The sequence below is a fragment of the Entelurus aequoreus genome, linkage group LG27, assembly GCF_033978785.1.
Source record: "Entelurus aequoreus isolate RoL-2023_Sb linkage group LG27, RoL_Eaeq_v1.1, whole genome shotgun sequence".
NCBI classification, from domain to species: Eukaryota; Metazoa; Chordata; class Actinopteri; order Syngnathiformes; family Syngnathidae; genus Entelurus; species Entelurus aequoreus.
The window spans coordinates 4,409,136-4,422,355 of NC_084757.1; the positions used below are offsets into that span (position 1 = coordinate 4,409,136).

The following is a 13,220-nucleotide window of genomic DNA, read 5'->3' on the forward strand; positions in this document are numbered from 1 at the left end:
CTGTTTTTATGGTTAAAAAAAAGGCAGCTCAGTTGCCAGAATTTTATTGTAAAATGTACATTATTTTTTTTCACTATAAATTTTAAAAAAACCCTGCAATTTACAGTAACATTTTGGCACCTGAGCTGGGGAAAAATCTGCACTTCAAGGTGTTCAATATTTATTGGCAACAAAAAGACAACAAAACAAACCATTTGACACAGTTTTTCCAACTGGGGAAAAATCTGCGCTTCAAGATGTTTAATATTTATTGAAGTGCAATTTTTGCTGACAAATATTGAGTCCATTTTATTTTTGGCATTGGCAACAAAACAGACAACAAAACAAACCACCCGACAGTTTTTTCCAACTGGTGATAAATCTGCAATTCAAGATGTTCAATATTATTGAACTGCAATTTTTGCTAACAGATATTGAGAGTCCATTTTAATTTTGGCATTGGCAACAAAAAAGACAACAAAAACCACCTGACACAGTTTTTCCAGCTCGGGAAAAATCTGCACTTCAAGATGTTCAATATTCATTGAAGTGCAATTTTTGCTAACAGATATTGAGAGTCCATTTTCATTTTGGCATTGGCAACAAAAAAGACAACAAACACCCGACAGTTTTTCCAACTTGGGAAAAATCTGCACTTCAAGACGTTCAATATTATTGAACTGCAATTTTGCTAACCAATATTGAGAGTACATTTTATTTTTGGCGTTGGCAACAAAAAGACAACAAAACAAAGCATTTGACACAGTTTTTCCAACTGGGGAAAAATCTGCGCTTCAAGATGTTTAATATTTATTGAAGTGCAATTTTTGCTGACAAATATTGAGTTCATTTTATTTTTGGCATTGGCAACAAAGCAGACCACTCGACATAGTTTTTCCAGCTGGGGAAAAATCTGCACTTCAATATGTTCGATATTATTGAACTGCAATTTTTGCTAACAGATATTGAGAGTCCATTTTATTTTTGGCATTGGCAACAAAAAAGACAACAACCACCCGACACTTTTTCCAACTGGGGAAAAATCTGCACTTCAAGATGTTCAATATTTATTGAAGTGCAATTTTTGCTAACAAATAATGAGTCCATTTTATTTTGGCATTGGCAACAAAAAGACAACAAAACAAGCCATTTGACACAGTTTTTCCTACTGGGGAAAAATCTGCGCTTCAAGATGTTTAATATTTATTGAAGTGCAATTTTTGCTAACAAATAATGAGTCCATTTTATTTTGGCATTGGCAACAAAAAGACAACAAAACAAGCCATTTGACACAGTTTTTCCTACTGGGGAAAAATCTGCGCTTCAAGATGTTCAATATTTATTGAAGTGCAATTTTTGCTGACAAATATTGAGTCCATTTTAATTTTGGCATTGGCAACAAAAAAGACAACAAAAACCACCCGACACAGTTTTTCCAGCTCAGGAAAAATCTGCACTTTTTGCTAACCAATATTGAGAGTACATTTTATTTTTGCCGTTGGCAACAAAAAGACAACAAAACAAACCATTTGACACAGTTTTTCCAACTGGGGAAAAACCTGCGCTTCAAGATGTTTAATATTTATTGAAGTGCAATTTTTGCTGACAAATATTGAGTTCATTTTATTTTTGGCATTGGCAACAAAACAGACCAGCCGACATTGTTTTTCCAGCTGGGGAAAAATCTGCACTTCAAGACGTTCAATATTATTGAACTGCAATTTTTGCTAACAAATATTGAGTCCATTTTAATTTTGGCATTGGCAACAAAAAAGACAACAACCACCCGACAGTTTTTCCAACTGGGGAAGAATCTGCACTTCAAGATGTTAAAAATTTATTTAAGTGCAATTTTTGCTAACAAATAATGAGTCAATTTTATTTTGGCATTGGCAACAAAAAGACAACAAAACAAACCATTGGACACAGTTTTTCCAACTGGGGAAAAATCTGTGCTTCAAGATGTTCAGTATTTATTGAAGTGCAATTTTTGCTGACAAATATTGAGAGTCCATTTTATTTTGACATTGGCAACAAAAAAGACAACAAAACAAGCCATTTGACACAGTTTTTCCTACTGGGGAAAAATCTGCGCTTCAAGATGTTCAATATTTATTGAAGTGCAATTTTTACCTACAAATATTGAGTCCATTTTATTTTTGGCATTGGCAACAAAACAAACCACCCAACACAGTTTTTCCAACTGGGGAAAAATCTGCACTTCCAAGATGTTAAAAATGTATTTAAGTTCAATTTTTGCTAACAAATAATGAGAGTCCATTTTATTTTGACATCGGCAACAAAAAGACAACAAAACAAACCATTTGACACAGTTTTTCCAACTGGGGAAAAATCTGCGCTTCAAAATGTTCAATATTTATTGAAGTGCAATTTTTGCTGACAAATATTGAGTCATTTGTTTTTTGGCATTGGCAACAAAACAGACAACAAAACAAACCACCCAACAGTTTTTTCCAACTGGTGATAAATCTTCAATTCAAGATGTTCAATATTATTGAACTGCAATTTTTGCTAACAAATATTGAGTCCATTTTAATTTTGGCATTGGTAACAAAAAAGACAACCACCCGACAGTTTTTCCAACTGGGGAAAAATCTGCACTTCAAGATGTTCAAAATGTATTTAAGTGCAATTTTTGCTAACAAATAATGAGAGTCCATTTTATTTTGACATTGGCAACAAAAAGACAACAAAACAAACCATTTGACACAGTTTTTCCAACTGGGGAAAAATCTGCGCTTCAAAATGTTCAATATTTATTGAAGTGCAATTTTTGCTGACAAATATTGAGTCCATTTGTTTTTTGGCATTGGCAACAAAACAGACAACAAAACAAACCACCCAACAGTTTTTTCCAACTGGTGATAAATCTTCAATTCAAGATGTTCAATATTATTGAACTGCAATTTTTGCTAACAAATATTGAGTCCATTTTAATTTTGGCATTGGTAACAAAAAAGACCACCACCCGACAGTTTTTCTAACTGGGGAAAAATCTGCACTTCAAGATGTTAAAAATTTATTTAAGTGCAATTTTTGCTAACAAATAATGAGTCCATTTTATTTTGGCATTGGCAACAAAAAGACAACAAAACAAACCATTGGACACAGTTTTTCCAACTGGGGAAAAATCTGTGCTTCAAGATGTTCAATATTTATTGAAGTGCAATTTTTGCTGACAAATATTGAGAGTCCATTTTATTTTGACATTGGCAACAAAAAAGACAACAAAACAAGCCATTTGACACAGTTTTTCCTACTGGGGAAAAATCTGCGCTTGAAGATGTTTAATATTTATTGAAGTGCAATTTCTACCTACAAATATTGAGTCCATTTTATTTTTGGCGTTGGCAACAAAACAAACCACCCAACACAGTTTTTCCAACTGGGGAAAAATCTGCACTTCAAGATGTTAAAAATTTATTTAAGTTCAATTTTTGCTAACAAATAATGAGAGTCCATTTGTTTTTTGGCATTGGCAACAAAACAGACAACAAAACAAACCACCCAACAGTTTTTTCCAACTGGTGATAAATCTTCAATTCAAGATGTTCAATATTATTGAACTGCAATTTTTGCTAACAAATAATGAGTCCATTTTATTTTGGCATTGGCAACAAAAAGACAACAAAACAAACAATCTGACACAGTTTTTCCAACTGGGGATAAATCTACACTGCAATTTTTGCTAACAAATATTGAGAGTCCATTTTATTTTTGGCATTGGCAACAAAAAAGACAACAAAACAAACCATCTGACACAGTTTTTCCAACTGGGGATAAATCTACACTGCAATTTTTTGCTAACAAATAGTAATTTCGGATATGTATGGTATTGACCTTCCAATTACAATGATAAAACATACTACAGTAAGGAAAAATATGTTTATTGACTTTGAAAGGGTTCTTTGCATTAATATTATATATTATGATTGCATTGGTGCTTAATTTCCAACCATCCAACATTATCATTGCCAATTGTAAGCTTTTGACTTTAAATAATAACGAGCTGCATTGGGATTTGGGCATTAAATGTGTTTAAAGTTGAAAAAAAAAAATTAAATTAGATTGCAGAAACCTTGGCACTAGATGTTTGCCTCATGTCAGTTCTTCTAAATGAGGTTTCTGCCTATTAAAGCACTGAAATCAGTTCTTATTTAGCTTCCTAAGTCTTTCTCGGTGGCTTTCAGGAGTCTACCGGAGCCTGCAGCAGTCCTACAGCATCAGCTCCCAAGACGTCCTGATGGCCATGGACTACTGCGAAGAATCCCTGCAGGAGATGGACATCACCTCTTTCCTGCAGACCCTCTGCGGACACATCAGGGTCTTCAGGGAGAACGGCCGGTCTCCGCCGCAACATCCCAAACCCACGGAGAGGTCTGCTACCTTCACCATCGGAGAGGTGGAGGAGGAAAAACCCGATGTCAAGTCTGCTGTGGCCTCCATGTCCAGGTGAGACCAAGGAGCAGTGATAGTCCATGTGCCATTCAGGGTCTTATTTGGGATGTTTTTGGTTAGTTTTGAGATGGAAGATGCCAGTGAAGTTGAACCAGCTCCTGTAACCAAGACGTCCAGGCTCCCAGTGTTCCCCCTGGAGATGCTCCAGACGCATCCCACCTGTGATATGTGTCCGGGAGTGCACAAAATCATCCAGGTGAGGTCTCGGTGGGACAGTAAACACACAAAAAATACAATAAAAAAAATAAAAAGTAGTGGAAAAAGAGCAAAAAGGAATATGATAGGACTTTATTGTCAATGCACAAGTACAACGAAACTATGTTTTCAGCACAAACCCGTTCAAGATTAGACAAACAAACAGTGTACAGGGTTACAGAACAGGAACGCTGATGTGGCGACCCCGTAAAAGGTGGGAAAAAGGTAAAGCGCTGGGGAAAAAGATGAGTAAAAAAAATACAATCTAGACTGGGCTCCTAAGGGGGTCTAGTCTGGTGTGGGAAAAAACCTCCATGCCATGCACACATAAACATGTTACATTTAATCATGACAACTCACAACAGAGGGGTGGGGGAGTTGGGGCCCTGGAGGTCGACTGCTGCTATAAAGCGCTGCCAGCCGTCCATCACCCCGATGGGGAATCAAGCGGTGGTGAAGGCATGGGGTGTGTGTGTATATGCCCGTTGTCTTGGGTGTGTTGATGTAGTGTCCATAGGCCTGGGGCCGTTCTGCATGCAAGCAAAAGTTCGACTCCAGGTGTCGTTGAGGAGGGGTTGAGGTCAAAAGCGTCCATCATTGAGGAGTCCTCGGGGGGATGTTTTCAGAACAGCCTGCTCCTATCAAGGCCATTCGAAGTAGTCAAATCGTAGATTAGGATTTTGTTTTTCCGTGAACAGACATTACAATGGCTTGTCTGTTCTATTCCATGGGGAATAGTTTTTCCCTTTCAACCAGCTTTTCCATGATGTGATCCATCTTGCGATTCAGTTCAGAAATCGCCCCAGACTGTGATCCCACAGCCCGGCCCAATTCTTCCATTGCGACGAACAGCCTTTGGGCTCCTTGAGTGGCTGCCATCGTCTTACGAATTTGACGATACACCAGAGCAAGGCCCAGCCCAATCAGCTGGTGCCCCGCGATCACGGTTACAAATAGGTAGATGTCTTCCACGTCCTCGATGGATGGAAAGGACTGAGAGGCACATGATTCTCCATTTATCCCAGGAATCTCTCACGTACTCCGCAGCAATGGTTCCATCAGGGCAGCCGGGCTCCCCAGAACCTCTTTTCCTCGTCGAAAAGATGTTGTCAATTGAGTCGAGAGTCCAGCTGGTCATATCCATGTTTGATGTTTAGATTTGGAGGACAGCGCAAAGAAAGAGGCTTCAAAAAAGTGTAGACAGGACAAAACAAAGAGAGCAAGCAGGGAGAAGAAGGGAGCGGGAAAAATGTTGAACACCCCAGACTTAAAGTGATCTCCTTCAACCTCAACAGGAAAAATTTGTGGGGATCGTATCCCACTACTTCAAACCTGTGCCTTCCAATCCACATTACTTCTTCTACTGCCCGCCGTCTTCCAAGAGAGAGGTGAGTCCACAAAGGCTATGTTCAGTTACCTTTTTTTTTTGTGCCCATATGCTTTTTCATGTCTGAACAGTACAGTTCATAAAAGAAAACATACAAGGAATTATATCACATAATATTAAAAAGTGATATAGTGGATCTAACATAATAGTGAGAGAGTCCAGTCCATAGTGGATCTAACATAATAGTGTGAGAGTCCAGTCCATAGTGGATCTAACATAAGAGTGTGAGAGTCCAGTCCATAGTGGATCTAACATAATAGTGTGAGAGTCCAGTCCATAGTGGATCTAACATAATAGTGTGAGAGTCCAGTCCATAGTGGATCTAACATAATAGTGTGAGAGTCCAGTCCATAGTGGATCTAACATAAGAGTGTGAGAGTCCAGTCCATAGTGGATCTAACATAATAGTGTGAGAGTCCAGTCCATAGTGGATCTAACATAATAGTGTGAGAGTCCAGTCCATAGTGGATCTAACATAATAGTGTGAGAGTCCAGTCCATAGTGGATCTAACATAAGAGTGTGAGAGTCCAGTCCATAGTGGATCTAACATAATAGTGTGAGAGTCCAGTCCATAGTGGATCTAACATAATAGTGTGAGAGTCCAGTCCATAGTGGATCTAACATAATAGTGTGAGAGTCCAGTCCATAGTGGATCTAACATAGTAGTGTGAGAGTCCAGTCCATAGTGGATCTAACATAATAGTGTGAGAGTCCAGTCCATAGTGGATCTAACATAAGAGTGTGAGAGTTCAGTCCATAGTGGATCTAACATAATAGTGTGAGAGTCCAGTCCATAGTGGATCTAACATAATAGTGTGAGAGTCCAGTCCATAGTGGATCTAACATAATAGTGTGAGAGTCCAGTCCATAGTGGATCTAACATAATAGTGTGAGAGTCCAGTCCATAGTGGATCTAACATAATAGTGTGAGAGTCCAGTCCATAGTGGATCTAACATAATAGTGTGAGAGTCCAGTCCATAGTGGATCTAACATAATAGTGAGAGTCCAGTCCATAGTGGATCTAACATAATAGTGAGAGTCCAGTCCATAGTGGATCTAACATAATAGTGTGAGAGTCCAGTCCATAGTGGATCTAACATAATGGTGAGAGTCCAGTCCATAGTGGATCTAACATAATAGTGTGAGAGTCCAGTCCATAGTGGATCTAACATAATAGTGAGAGTCCAGTCCATAGTGGATCTAACATAATAGTGAGAGTCCAGTCCATAGTGGATCTAACATAATAGTGTGAGAGTCCAGTCCATAGTGGATCTAACATAATAGTGTGAGAGTCCAGTCCATAGTGGATCTAACATAATAGTGTGAGAGTCCAGTCCATAGTGGATCTAACATAATAGTGTGAGAGTCCAGTCCATAGTGGATCCAACATAATAGTGAGAGTCCAGTCCATAGTGGATCTAACATAATAGTGTGAGAGTCCAGTCTATAGTGGATCTAACATAATAGTGAGAGTCCAGTCCATAGTGGATCTAACATAATAGTGTGAGAGTCCAGTCCATAGTGGATCCAACATAATAGTGAGAGTCCAGTCCATAGTGGATCTAACATAATAGTGTGAGAGTCCAGTCCATAGTGGATCTAACATAATAGTGTGAGAGTCCAGTCTATAGTGGATCTAACATAATAGTGAGAGTCCAGTCCATAATGGATCTAACATAATAGTGTGAGAGTCCAGTCCATAGTGGATCTAACATAATATTGTGAGAGTCCAGTCCATAGTGGATCTAACATAATAGTGTGAGAGTCCAGTCCATAGTGGATCTAACATAATAGTGTGAGAGTCCAGTCCATAGTGGATCTAACATAAGAGTGTGAGAGTTCAGTCCATAGTGGATCTAACATAATAGTGTGAGAGTCCAGTCCATAGTGGATCTAACATAATAGTGTGAGAGTCCAGTCCATAGTGGATCTAACATAATAGTGTGAGAGTCCAGTCCATAGTGGATCTAACATAATAGTGTGAGAGTCCAGTCCATAGTGGATCTAACATAATAGTGTGAGAGTCCAGTCCATAGTGGATCTAACATAATAGTGTGAGAGTCCAGTCCATAGTGGATCTAACATAATAGTGTGAGAGTCCAGTCCATAGTGGATCTAACATAATAGTGAGAGAGTCCAGTCCATAGTGGATCTAACATAATAGTGTGAGAGTCCAGTCCATAGTGGATCTAACATAAGAGTGTGAGAGTCCAGTCCATAGTGGATCTAACATAATAGTGTGAGAGTCCAGTCCATAGTGGATCTAACATAATAGTGTGAGAGTCCAGTCCATAGTGGATCTAACATAATAGTGTGAGAGTCCAGTCCATAGTGGATCTAACATAAGAGTGTGAGAGTCCAGTCCATAGTGGATCTAACATAATAGTGTGAGAGTCCAGTCCATAGTGGATCTAACATAATAGTGTGAGAGTCCAGTCCATAGTGGATCTAACATAATAGTGTGAGAGTCCAGTCCATAGTGGATCTAACATAAGAGTGTGAGAGTCCAGTCCATAGTGGATCTAACATAATAGTGTGAGAGTCCAGTCCATAGTGGATCTAACATAATAGTGTGAGAGTCCAGTCCATAGTGGATCTAACATAATAGTGTGAGAGTCCAGTCCATAGTGGATCTAACATAGTAGTGTGAGAGTCCAGTCCATAGTGGATCTAACATAATAGTGTGAGAGTCCAGTCCATAGTGGATCTAACATAAGAGTGTGAGAGTTCAGTCCATAGTGGATCTAACATAATAGTGTGAGAGTCCAGTCCATAGTGGATCTAACATAATAGTGTGAGAGTCCAGTCCATAGTGGATCTAACATAATAGTGTGAGAGTCCAGTCCATAGTGGATCTAACATAATAGTGTGAGAGTCCAGTCCATAGTGGATCTAACATAATAGTGTGAGAGTCCAGTCCATAGTGGATCTAACATAATAGTGTGAGAGTCCAGTCCATAGTGGATCTAACATAATAGTGAGAGTCCAGTCCATAGTGGATCTAACATAATAGTGAGAGTCCAGTCCATAGTGGATCTAACATAATAGTGTGAGAGTCCAGTCCATAGTGGATCTAACATAATGGTGAGAGTCCAGTCCATAGTGGATCTAACATAATAGTGTGAGAGTCCAGTCCATAGTGGATCTAACATAATAGTGAGAGTCCAGTCCATAGTGGATCTAACATAATAGTGAGAGTCCAGTCCATAGTGGATCTAACATAATAGTGTGAGAGTCCAGTCCATAGTGGATCTAACATAATAGTGTGAGAGTCCAGTCCATAGTGGATCTAACATAATAGTGTGAGAGTCCAGTCCATAGTGGATCTAACATAATAGTGTGAGAGTCCAGTCCATAGTGGATCCAACATAATAGTGAGAGTCCAGTCCATAGTGGATCTAACATAATAGTGTGAGAGTCCAGTCTATAGTGGATCTAACATAATAGTGAGAGTCCAGTCCATAGTGGATCTAACATAATAGTGTGAGAGTCCAGTCCATAGTGGATCCAACATAATAGTGAGAGTCCAGTCCATAGTGGATCTAACATAATAGTGTGAGAGTCCAGTCCATAGTGGATCTAACATAATAGTGTGAGAGTCCAGTCTATAGTGGATCTAACATAATAGTGAGAGTCCAGTCCATAATGGATCTAACATAATAGTGTGAGAGTCCAGTCCATAGTGGATCTAACATAATATTGTGAGAGTCCAGTCCATAGTGGATCTAACATAATAGTGTGAGAGTCCAGTCCATAGTGGATCTAACATAATAGTGTGAGAGTCCAGTCCATAGTGGATCTAACATAAGAGTGTGAGAGTTCAGTCCATAGTGGATCTAACATAATAGTGTGAGAGTCCAGTCCATAGTGGATCTAACATAATAGTGTGAGAGTCCAGTCCATAGTGGATCTAACATAATAGTGTGAGAGTCCAGTCCATAGTGGATCTAACATAATAGTGTGAGAGTCCAGTCCATAGTGGATCTAACATAATAGTGTGAGAGTCCAGTCCATAGTGGATCTAACATAATAGTGTGAGAGTCCAGTCCATAGTGGATCTAACATAATAGTGTGAGAGTCCAGTCCATAGTGGATCTAACATAATAGTGAGAGTCCAGTCCATAGTGGATCTAACATAATAGTGAGAGTCCAGTCCATAGTGGATCTAACATAATAGTGTGAGAGTCCAGTCCATAGTGGATCTAACATAATAGTGTGAGAGTCCAGTCCATAGTGGATCTAACATAATAGTGAGAGTCCAGTCCATAGTGGATCTAACATAATAGTGTGAGAGTCCAGTCCATAGTGGATCTAACATAATAGTGTGAGAGTCCAGTCCATAGTGGATCTAACATAATAGTGTGAGAGTCCAGTCCATAGTGGATCCAACATAATAGTGTGAGAGTCCAGTCCATAGTGGATCTAACATAATAGTGTGAGAGTCCAGTCCATAGTGGATCCAACATAATAGTGAGAGTCCAGTCCATAGTGGATCTAACATAGTAGTGTGAGAGTCCAGTCCATAGTGGATCTAACATAATAGTGTGAGAGTCCAGTCTATAGTGGATCTAACATAATAGTGTGAGAGTCCAGTCTATAGTGGATCTAACATAATAGTGAGAGTCCAGTCCATAGTGGATCTAACATAATAGTGTGAGAGTCCAGTCCATAGTGGATCTAACATAATAGTGAGAGTCCAGTCCATAGTGGATCTAACATAATAGTGAGAGTCCAGTCCATAGTGGATCTAACATAATAGTGAGAGTCCAGTCCATAGTGGATCTAACATAATATAATAAGAGAGTGCGAAAAAGGATTTAACTTTCAGTTTCGATTCCTGTTAAGGCGACGCAACCCAGGTGGACAAAAGCATGAGAGAAGGGCAACAATTTCAGAGACTGCTTCAACTTCTGTTCACTTTCTCTCAGCACTGGTGTTTCTATTGTTTGTACTTTGCTCCTCCAGGAAGACTCTGAGGACGGTGAAATGGAGGCGAGGCCCAGCGAGGATCTGCTGTCGGAGGCGGAGCCAGCTACAGAGGATGGTGAGGAACGCTTCTACTTCCTCCCTGCGTCTCCCACAGTCCTCTGAAGTTGCCAGTCCGCTATTGCCCGGTTGTAGAAATGACATCCGGCGGCGGCGTCACGACCGAGAGCGACAACGACCTGGTGGTGGAGTACGAGGACCACCGTGGCACCAGGACCCACGCGGGCTCCGAGAGCCGGTCCCGCTCTGACTCCAACACCGTCAACCAGGACCAGGACTCCTTCAGCATCCTGGACGGAGACTCCCTGCTGGAGGCGGAGGGGCCGATGTTTGACCTGCCGCCGCTCTTCCTGCACATCACCTGCTCAGTCAACGCCAAGAGCTGCCATGGCTCCACCCCCATTTGCACACTGCCCACCTGCCTTGGTAAGCCTTGATTGATTTAGGGTTGTACGGTATACCGGTACTAGTATAGTATCGTGGTACTCATGAATCAAAAACGGGAGTGTACTCTGTTTGAAAAGTACCGGTTCCCGGGCGTGACGTCGCGTGGTGACATTGCTGGTTTTACCAGCAGAGGAGCATGTTCGGCAGCGCACACACACAGAGTACTTACAAGCAGACACAGTGTTTAGACAGAAAAGGGAGAATGGACGCATTTTAGTGTAAAAACTGCAGTCGGCAGTGTTTTAGCTACTTCTAAATCACTAATCCTTGTCTCCATGGCGACATATAAAGTTTTACTAATGTTTTCCAATGTTGTAAAAATGTGTAGAATAAATATTACACTTCAACATTTCTGTCAACGAGGATTTGCGTCAGCCTGCGACACATAGTCATTTTGATAGTAGGCTAATATAGACTCTTACCTCATACTTATACTGTATAAGACATTTTTAAGTCATTTTGATAGTAGGCTAATATAGACACTTCCGTCATGTGTTGTCTTCATTATAACACTTATATAAGACTTTTAAAGTCATTTTGATAGTAGGCTAATATAGACACTTACATAATGTGTTGTCTTCATTATAACACTTATATAAGACTTTTAAAGTCATTTTGATAGTAGGCTAATATAGACACTTCCATCATGTGTTGCCTTCAGTATAACACTTATATAAGACTTTTAAAGTCATTTTGATAGTAGGCTAATATAGACACTTCCATCATGTGTTGCCTTCAGTATAACACTTATATAAGACCTTTAAAGTCATTTTGATAGTAGGCTAATATAGACACTTACATCATGTGTTGTCTTCATTATAACACTTATATAAGACTTTTAAAGTCATTTTGATAGTAGGCTAATATAGACACTTACATCATGTGTTGTCTTCATTATAACACTTATATAAGACTTTTAAAGTCATTTTGATAGTAGGCTAATATAGACACTTACATCATGTGTTGCCTTCATTATAACACTTATTTAGGACTTTTAAAGTCATTTTGATAGTAGGCTAATATAGACACTTACATCATGTGTTGTCTTCATTATAACACTTATATAAGACTTTTAAAGTCATTTTGATAGTAGGCTAATATAGCTAATATAGACACTTACATCATGTGTTGTCTTCATTATAACACTTATATAAGACTTTTAAAGTCATTTTGATAGTAGGCTAATATAGACACTTACATCATGTGTTGCCTTCATTATAACACTTATTTAGGACTTTTAAAGTCATTTTGATAGTAGGCTAATATAGACACTTACATCATGTGTTGTCTTCATTATAACACTTATTTAGGACTTTTAAAGTCATTTTGATAGTAGGCTAATATAGACACTTACATCATGTGTTGTCTTCATTATAACACTTATATAAGACTTTTAAAGTCATTTTGATAGTAGGCTAATATAGACACTTACATCATGTGTTGCCTTCATTATAACACTTATATAAGACTTTTAAAGTCATTTTGATAGTAGGCTAATATAGACACTTACATCATGTGTTGCCTTCATTATAACACTTATATAAGACTTTTAAAGTCATTTTGATAGTAGGCTAATATAGACACTTACATCATGTGTTGTCTTCATTATAACACTTATATAAGACTTTTAAAGTCATTTTGATAGTAGGCTAATATAGACACTTCCATCAGGTGTTGCCTTCATTATAACACTTATATAAGACTTTTAAAGTCATTTTGATAGTAGGCTAATATAGACACTTACA

The 13,220-nt window shown here is 38.8% G+C and overlaps 1 protein-coding gene across 3 annotated transcripts in view; it reads left to right on the forward strand.

Moving 5' to 3' along the window:
- Positions 1 to 13,220, forward strand: part of LOC133644275 (KICSTOR complex protein SZT2-like) — a 194,016-nt gene that overhangs the window by 75,103 nt on the left and 105,693 nt on the right. For all 3 annotated transcript variants that reach the window (XM_062038641.1, XM_062038643.1, XM_062038642.1), the window contains 5 exons: positions 4,191 to 4,452; positions 4,519 to 4,654; positions 5,949 to 6,041; positions 11,008 to 11,086; positions 11,164 to 11,454. In XM_062038641.1, coding sequence (XP_061894625.1) covers positions 4,191 to 4,452; positions 4,519 to 4,654; positions 5,949 to 6,041; positions 11,008 to 11,086; positions 11,164 to 11,454 — 861 coding nt within the window. The remainder of the gene's footprint in view (positions 1 to 4,190; positions 4,453 to 4,518; positions 4,655 to 5,948; positions 6,042 to 11,007; positions 11,087 to 11,163; positions 11,455 to 13,220) is intronic.